The sequence below is a fragment of the Syngnathus acus genome, chromosome 15, assembly GCF_901709675.1.
Source record: "Syngnathus acus chromosome 15, fSynAcu1.2, whole genome shotgun sequence".
NCBI lineage: Eukaryota > Metazoa > Chordata > Actinopteri > Syngnathiformes > Syngnathidae > Syngnathus > Syngnathus acus.
This window is the reverse complement of record NC_051100.1, coordinates 12,089,995-12,099,450: the sequence shown is the minus strand read 5'-3', so window position 1 is coordinate 12,099,450 and position 9,456 is coordinate 12,089,995. Positions and strand designations below refer to the sequence as shown.

Below are 9,456 nucleotides of genomic sequence, written 5' to 3'. Positions count from 1 at the left end.
TGACGCTTGCTCATTGAGACAAAAACAATAAATACCAAGAGCACACATTCACACACCTTCTGCAAACACACACACAACAGTGGAATGGCTTATGGGAAAACATTAGTGGAAAGAAGAATTCTGAGTACAGTAATGGGTGGTCAAAGAGTGTGGACATTTTTGGGAGAGCCTGTACGGAAAGTAATTTTTGTACGGGTATTGGTTCTTGGGCACGCACACAATATTGCACGTGACTCAAAACAGCTGTTAAATCAAAATTTCAGTGAGATAAATGAACTACTTGGACAGATGCTTTAGAAAGGAATCGTGTCTGACTTTATTCAGGGGTATCATAACATCCAGAAAAACACTTTTTTTTTTATATATCATAATTCTGATTATTTTTAGGTGCTTTAGTGCAGTTTGTTTTTTAACGCCATATGGTTAAGTGCCGAATCTGTTGCCATGGCGACACAGTTATCCCAATCCCTCCAGAAAAGGAATTCGACTGTTAAAGTGCACAAGCGGCAAGTAAAAAATGGATGAATGGAGTCCAGCTGCTGCCTACAAGTACCAATCGTGCATTGCACCGCCCTCACATTGGCGCTATTGGGAATGGATCAAAAACACGATGGCACATATTCATGGAAGGGGGGAGGGAGAGAATGTGATTGATTCTGAGCGCAGTTGCTGCGACACGGTACAAAGATTTTGATTTTGTGAACATTTCAATGAACCAACTGAAAATTGCTCATGAGAAAATAAGTCGCAACACAGGCATGGTCTTTGAAGGCAGCAGCAACATCAAAGCCGCGACCATCACCACAAAATGGCGCCACATGTTCACATTGTTGTGCGGATGGGAGAGAGGGCCGGAAGGACAGCGTCCACTTTGGTCCCACTTGCCGCAGCAGGAATTCAAGTTCTGAGTCCCATGGGCAAATATAAATAAAAGAACCGACGTCCAAAGTGCTCATTTGCCAAAGGTGTGCTCCCACAGAGAGAGCGAGTAAAATACATTCACGGCGTCTGCATTAAAACGACACCTTCCGACCTTCAGATGGACAGGTCCGTGTCCGTGTCTGCAGGCGTGGTCTTCGGACTGGCCACGACCCCTCGTTCCTCAGGGATGTGCGAGGAGTCCGGCAATCCTGGAACACAAACACCTGGTCGCTTTATTCATTGCTGAATGAGCTCAGCCAGGCCTCCCGTGCGCTGCTCACACTAACAACACGGCTGTTCCCTTAAAAACGGACCGTTCTCTTAGTATCACTGGCATATATTCTTTATCTTCTGCAAAAAAAAAAAAAAAAAAAAAAAAAAAAAAAAGCAAAGCCACAACTAATATTACTGAACGGTTGTCTTGAATGTCGTTTGTTTGCCCGATTTGTAACAAAACGGGTTCTATTTGGAAATGAACTTTGCGCTACATCTTTTTAACGTGAAGACCAAATCCAAACTTGCTGGCACCTTTATACGTCAACTCTGAAGTGTCTGAGCTGGCCCGGTCCCGCCGTGGCTTGGATCCGCTGGAGCTCTCCTTCAGTACGCCGCACCTCAACGACGCACAAACAACACACCGACCATTTTTTGCCAGAGTGGAAAATAGACAAACACAAGTTAATTGACACAGTCATTGGTTTGGTCTGTAACATCTCAAGAAAATGGGCAAAAGTATCGGCCACTGTTTGAAAAAAGAAGTTACCAAGTTACCAAAATAGTTACCAAATAATTAAATTATCAATTAGTTGATGAGTCCATTCGTTACAAAGCTAAGACAAGGGCCGTTTAAAGGAATGACAAGCACAGAACCTTACACAGAAAGAATAAGCCAGAAACATGGAAGAGTTGCAAAGAAGCTGAAAGGGGGATCAGCAAGCGGGAAAGCCTGAAGGACAGAATCAGGTGGGAACCCAAAGGGGGAGTGTGCGCTGGCACTGACCTGTCCAAAATGGACGTGCCGGGGTGACTGACTGATCTTCTCATCTGGACACCAAACATTTCGCATCAACACGGAATAGTCAACATCCATCCATCCATTTTCTGAACTGCTTGTCCATGCTGGAGTCTATCCCAGCACGATCTTCTTAAAACCATCATTGTCAGGAAGTACACGTTCAATGATGTATGTTGTCTTTGTACGCTTCAAACACACATCGCATACGATACATACGCACGCACATTAGGAGGGCGGCTGAGCCTTTCAGGAGGTTGCGGGCGCGGCGCGAGGCTCTGCTGCGCCAGGCTCATGCACTCGTCCAGTGTCCGGATAAAGGTGGTGCAGGTGGCGCTGAGGAGCGAGGCCTGGGGATCAGGTGGAAAAAAGTGAGCTTCCGCTGGCGTCCAAGCTGAAACAGGCACAAACAAACCGTGTTTTCGTTTCGTTTGAAACCTCGGATGTGGGCGTGCCCTCGGGCTCTGCGCTGCTCTGTGATTGGATGGTTTGGACCTGCTGCACCAGCAGGTCGCAGTACAGGCGAAGCTCAGACATTTTGGTGCGCAGACAGTCCGGGCCTGCAACGCACACGCATATCCACATATCAGGGGTGGCCAATCATCCACTTGAATGAGTAGTTTGAATCGATTGATCAGGATGTCGTATGCGTACCTCTGTGTCTGTGCGAGTCCAAGGTTCCGGCTTTAGAGGAGCCGAGTGCCACCAGCCAACGTTGTCTCTCTGCTGCATTGACCGCCCTCACGTAAAAATGCTGCTCGCCGGGAATGATCAACTCCAGACGCGTGGTGTCGGTCGGGTGAACTGAAACGGAGCCACGTCAGGTCCGCTTGCTTTCACTCGACGAATGTTGATGAACCAACCTTTAATTTCACAGACGGACATCTTGATGGAGCCTTTGCTTCCTTTGCCGACGTCGTCCTCGCTGTCGTAGTATGAGATGACGCCGTTCTCCAGCACAAACCAGCGTGGCTGCCAGCCTGACGCACGTGTGTGTGTGCGCACACAAAGAAATACTATTCAATTCATCCAAAACATTATGAAGATGCACATCAAACAGCAATGTCCATTCCAATGAAAGGTAAATATGCTATGCCAACATAGTCTTCCATGTGAGTAAATACAGAACGGTATTCGTCTTACAGTCACCTTATGATGACTTCTTTACATACGCTGTGATTAAAAATACTCGCAGTGCTCATTCTTCTCGAATATTTGCATTGTATATAGTATTATTTCAAGCTTTGTACATATATTTTGGGCTTTTCTCTAATAAATTGGATTTATGGAGCACAATTCAAGGGACCTGAAAAACACAAAAAAATTCTGAGTTTCAAAAAAAAAAAAAAAAAAAAAAATCAATTTCTTGTATTATGTAGATTTATTAAACAGTGTCATATTTTAAATCTTAAAATATAATTTGTATGATTACATCTTACTGCTAAGAAAAGTAAAATAGATTTGTATCAAATATATAAAATCTTTTCTAATTTTTCTTCAGAAAAACATCGAGCAAAATATCTCCGTGAGTTTCACTTCTTGAGCTACTGAAATAAGTAGTCAAACAAGAAGTCAAACAATTAGCGTAACACCAGTACATCATGTAAGTAGTGTCTTGGCTCTAATTTAGCACGATTGTAATTCTATCACAATCAACATTCATGACTGTTAAGACAATAGCAATGGTCCTGTCCACAAATGAGACATATTGTGAATACCCATAACACAGAAAGGAGACTCACCTGTCATGTAGTTGGTCCATTTGTACAGAACGCCCTCCATGTGTGTATTTTTTCTAGTTTAAATTGTCACAGCTGCTAACGGGCTAAAGCTAACTGTCGATTCCTCGCGGCATCATAGCGACGAAACACGACGGGTCGGTCAACCGCGGAACTGTCATATTGCGCTTATTGCGCTCTAAAATAAGTCGGAATTTGGCGAGCTGGCGTGAATGTTGGAGGCATTGCGTCGTTCTATGTGAGCTTTTTCGCTAACTTGACGACAAGTCAGTTAACGGAGAGAGGACAAAAAATGTCAACAAAACAAACGCAGACGACGGAGGCTGGCGAGGGTCTTTTCACACAAATTCAACCTAAAGAGTAAATGCTACACAAGTGCGTTTTTAAATAACTCATCGTTCTGTATTTATTGCAATAAAGCATAATTTTTTCCTCTCTCTTTCTCTTTCTCTCTCTCTCTCTCTTTCTCTCTCTGTATGTATATATATATATATATATATATATATATATATATATATATATATATATATATATATATATATATATATATATATATATATATATTAGGGATGCACCGAAATAAGAATTCTTGGCCGAAACCGAAAACCAAAAATGAGGAAACAAGGCCGAAAACCGAAAACCGAAACACCGAAAGAAATGATTGTCAGTTATTAGAACCACAGCATTTATGGCTACATGTGTACTAACCTCACTAAAATCAAGGCATTGCAATAAACCAGTTACAAAAGTATGAAAATATTTATTTAGCACTGACATTACAACAATGCACAATATAAATTCAAATTCAAAAATAAAATAAAATAAAAATAAAATGTTTAACTTGACCCCACTCATGTGTACATTAAATAATAATTTACAGGCTTATAACTGACTGGCCTGCTGAAAGACTGTAAAACTAAATATGTTCTCTTATAAAAAACATCCGCCACAGACGGAGTGGGCGTGCTCGGTGTCAGTTTCCTTTTCTGTGTCGCCTTCTTCTCATATTCAGAATGGCGATCGGGATGTTTGGATTTCAGGTGATGAATTAAACCCGACGTGGAGAAACTTTTTGCAGATGCACCCCCTCTTGAAATTTCAGCATTGCATGTTTTGCAAATCGCTATCCGTGGATCTTTCTCTGAGATAGTGAAATCAGTCCACACCGCAGACATGCTGGCTCTTATCCCGTTTTCCCGCGTGCTGGTTGCGCTGTTTGCGCTGTTTGCTCACGTCATCACAAGTTTCGGCCGTGTTGTTTCGGTGATTTAGGTCTTTCGGCCAAAAACCGAAAATGCACTTTTGGGTCATTTTCGGCCGAAAATTTCGGTGGCCGAATTTTCGGTGCATCCCTAATATATATATATGTGTGTGGGTATATATATATGTAGTATATATATATATATATATTTTTTTTTTAATATATATATAGTCGTATGCAAAAGTTTGGGCTCCCCTGATCATTGGCAAGATTTGACTTTATAAATCATTGGTTGTTCGGATCAGCAATTTCAGTTAAATATATCGTGTAGCAGACAAAAATAGTGATATTTGAGAAGTGAAATGAAGTTCATGTGATTTACAGAAAGTGTGCAATCATTACCTAAACAAATGTAGACAGGTGCATAAATTTGGGCACCCCAACAGATAAATGAGATCAATATTTAGTAGATCCTTCTTTTGCAGAAATAACAGCCTCTAAACACTTCCTTAGCTTCCAATGAGAATCTGGATTCTGGTTGAAGGTATTTTTAACCATTCTTCTTGACAAAATATCTCCAGTTCAGTCAGGTTTGATGGTTTCTGAGCATGGACAGCCCGCTTTAAATCATACCAGAGATTTTCAATGATATTCAGGTCTGGGGACTGAGATGACCATTCCAGAACATTGTACTTGTTCCTCTGGATGAATGCCTTAGTAGAAATTGAGCAGTGTTTGGGGTTGTTGTCTTGTTGAGGCATCAACCTTATCACTGATTCTTGAACATTGTTTGCAAGAATCTTCTGAATCCATGCGACCTTCAACTTTAACAAGATTGCCAGTACCTGCACTGGCCACACAGCCCCACAGCATGATGGAACCACCATCAAATTTGACTGTGGGTAGCAAGTGTTTGCCATGGAATGCTGTGTTCTTCTTCCTCCATGCATACCGCCACTTGTTATGTCCAAATAACAAAATTTTAGTTTCATCAGTCCACAGCACCTTATTCCAAAATGAAGCTGGCTTGTCCAAATGTGCTTTAGCATACCTCAAGCGACTCTGTTTGTGGCATGTGCGCAGAAAAGGCTTCTGCCGCATTATTCTCCCATACAGCATCTCCTTGTACAAAGTGAACAATAGTTGAACAATGCACAGTGTCCCCATCTGCATGAAGATCATGTTGTAGGTCTTTGGAGCTGCTCTGTGGGTTGACTTTGACTGTTCTCACCATCCTTCACCTCTGCTTATCTGAGATTTTTCTTGGCCTGCCACTCCGGGCCTCAACTAGAACTGTGCTTGTGGTCTTCCATTTCCTCACGATGTTCGTCACAGTGCAAACTGAAAGCTGAAATCTCTGAGCTAGCTTTTTGTATCCTTCCCCTAAACTATGACGTTGAACAATCTTTGTTTTCAGGTCATTTGTTTTGAGGCTCCTATGTTGCCACTCTTCAGAGAAGATGCAAAGAGGAGAACAACTTGCAACTGGCCACCTTAAATACCCGTAACTGGAGATGTTTTGTAAAGCAGAATGGTCAAAATACCTTCAACCAAAATCCAGAGACTCTGTTGGGGTGCCCAAATTTATGCACCTGCTTACTTTTGTTCATGTAATGATTGCACACTTTCTGTAAATCCTATAAACTTCATTTCACATCTCAAATATCACTGTTTGTCTGCTATGTGATATATCTAACTGAAATTGATGATTCTAACAACCAATGATTTATAAAGGCAAATCATGAAAATGATCAGGGGTGCCCAAACATTTGCATATGACTGTATATACATATATATATATATTTATATATGTATGTATCTATGTATAAGTATGTATGTATAAGTTTATAAACTTTTGTACACTCTTGTTTTATAACATGTTAGAAAAGACATGAATTTTGGAAGTATTGCGTCGTTCTATGTGAGCTTTGATGCTAACTTGAGGACAAGTCAGCTAACGGAAAAGGGAGGGTAGAAAATGTCAACAATGACTGATGACAGAGGCCAGCGAGGAAAGAGTAAATAATACACAAGTGCATTTTAAATAATAACTCATCGTTCTGTATTTATTGCATTAGAACATACATTTGTCATATATATATATACACGCACACATACATACATACATACATACACACACACACACACACACACACACATACATACATACACAGTTATATTAGTTTATAAATGTGAATTTGTACACTACAATCTTGTAACATGTTAGAAAATACTGCAAAAACATAGCACTAAAAACAGATACCAAACAATGATTAACACTTTTGTGTTGTTGTTTTTGGCCACCAAGAACTTCAAAACAAGTTGGACAGAGATGAGGTTGTCCATGTCAGAACGGGGGCACACGTCATCATCATACATAATTGAAGACAAATGAACACTTGGACCAGTGGTTTACTGCCTCTGCACAACTAATATCTGTGATTCACGTAGTGTATTTTTTTATTGATATTTTTCTGGTTTTAAAAGTTCAACACCAATCACACACGCAAATAAATTACATCTACCAGTGGAAGTGCTTCATTCGGCACTATTTATGTTTTTCCACACAACATTTTAAAGATGAGGCGGTATGTTGATCTTCTTCAACAAACATTGATAGAAACATCTATCTCGTAAATCATTTGTGCTTCTTTAGGAAAGCAATATGAACATTAAGATATCACATTTGAGTCAGCAGGTTGCAGGAACTGCCCAAATGAAATGGAGGTCGTAAGAGGATAGGAAACGCACAAACAGGTGCATCGCCAGCCTAGTAAAACGATCTAAGGGAAGCGGGGCAGATTGGGGCAGGGCAGGGGTACATTTGGTTTGTACAAGTGATGGCAAGAGGTGATGTGAGGCATCCAACACATCCCACGATTGTCCTCTTGAATACACATCACTCAAAGTTGACTTGCTCTGATCAGCGTAATTGCATAAGTCATTTTTATTCAACCAGAATATATATATATATATTTTTAATCATTTTGATAAAGATTCTCAGTCATCCAGGCCATTATAATCCCAAAATCTTGAATCACATCTGGAATCTTTGTTGTTAGTTTTGTCTTGATTTTTGAAAATGTTCAAAAGTTCTGCAATACATACACAATACTAGCTAGGCTAGTGATAAAATTTTCTACTCTTTCAGAATTTCAAAGCTGCACTCAACATAGGGCTGGAGTCCAGCCGCTGGACCATCAAAACATTTTTTTTAGAGTTTTCTCCCCCCTTCACGTATAGAAAAGCAGATGATAGTAACACTCAAAACAGGTTTTGCATTTGTTTTGTTTTCTCTTCAATTGATATCAACTCAATCTTCCACATTGAAATCAAATGACATGCAGTTACCTTTTCAAAATCAAAACAGAGCCATATTATATAAACAAAAGCAATGAAAGAGAATGTAAAGAAATCAACTGCATTTTTTAAGCCTCATTTCTGAATGTGTGCCTTTAAGGGGCGTGGCCTAGTGAGTGACATCAGGTCAGGCTGGCCTGACAGCAGTTTTTTTCATTTGACTGTTTGTCCTCTCCAATAAACATCTGAACGTGACTGTGGCTCTCCTTGCCCAAACGCCAGCGCATTACAGTCACTTAGCTGTAAATTTGCCACTTTTCTTCCACTTCACTCAAGTGTTAGCATATCGGAAACTCGAGGACCTCAAGTTGGTGGCTAAGTAAGTAGTAAGTGCTTTTTCTTTGCCGTAGGTGTGACTATGTGTGTGAATGCTTGTTTGTCTGTGTATGCCCTGCAGTTGGCTGGCTACCGGTTCTGGGTGTCCCCCGCCTGCTGTCTGATAATAGACGGACGGACGAATAGATGAACTGCCCAATCCAATTAGGTTTTTCCCTGTTCACAAGAATTTTAAGGGGCCTTAAAGTGCTCCTTTGTTCTTATTTGGCCACATTTACAGTAATTTCTCCCTTTTTGTTGACCTTATCTCTCACTCACACACGTGCGCACACACACACATACACACACAAAACCCTGTGACCATTCATGAATAGAAATAGGCACGCACACAGCTTGTGAAAAGACACACCAGGTAGACATTTGGACCGCGCAACATGGCCGCCCGCTTGGCTAGCAGGAAGCTAAGACACTGTCGTCAAAAAGAGCGACAAGCCAGATGAAGCTGACATAGAAGCTAATACACGTCGATATGCGTGGATCAGAGATCAAAGCAGCTTAATGATGATCTCTGTGATTGATTGTGATGATTAACAACTCACTGCACAATTACCAGTACAAAGTTAGCACACTGTTTAAAGATGAACGGGATAATACTCACCGAGCGGCTTAGGACACATTTTCTTGCCTAAATCTTGTGTGTATTTTGTTCATTTCATCACTTCATTAGTCATTTATATTTATTTAGAAGAATTTCCTGTCTGTAAAACTAGTTATTGAGTATTGATTGTTAAATACTTGCGGGGGGGCACGTGCCTTGCTGCTGTTTTGGTTAGCAACAACGTTCAAACAGGCTGAGCGGTCAACGCTTGTCAAGTGCGTGTGAGAGCAAGAGAGCGCAGCTTCCACTTGAGGAAATACGGGCAGGACACCAGAGGAGACTTGAAGTT

The 9,456-nt window shown here is 41.0% G+C and overlaps 1 protein-coding gene across 1 annotated transcript; it reads right to left on the bottom strand.

Moving 5' to 3' along the window:
- Nucleotides 1-289: 289 nt before the first annotated feature.
- On the bottom strand, nucleotides 290-4,000 carry plekha3 (pleckstrin homology domain containing, family A (phosphoinositide binding specific) member 3). Its single transcript, XM_037272200.1, has 8 exons — nucleotides 3,676-4,000; nucleotides 2,797-2,913; nucleotides 2,588-2,737; nucleotides 2,372-2,493; nucleotides 2,161-2,283; nucleotides 1,922-1,965; nucleotides 1,450-1,535; nucleotides 290-1,130 (listed from the first exon to the last, which is right to left on the bottom strand). Exons 1-8 carry the CDS (start codon nucleotides 3,713-3,715, stop codon nucleotides 1,036-1,038), a joined length of 777 nt encoding a protein of 258 aa, XP_037128095.1. The 5' UTR covers nucleotides 3,716-4,000; the 3' UTR covers nucleotides 290-1,035.
- Nucleotides 4,001-9,456: the final 5,456 nt, after the last annotated feature.

Coding starts and splice junctions, on each gene's coding strand:
- plekha3 (XM_037272200.1), bottom strand. CDS start 3,715: ATGGAGGGCGTTCTGTACAAATGGACCAACTACATGACAG. Junction 2,738..2,796: donor GTCCGTCTGTGAAATTAAAG/GTTGGTTCATCA, acceptor GCTCCGTTTCAG/TTCACCCGACCGACACCACG. Junction 1,131..1,449: donor TTCAGAGTTGACGTATAAAG/GTGCCAGCAAGT, acceptor TTTGTGTTCCAG/GATTGCCGGACTCCTCGCAC.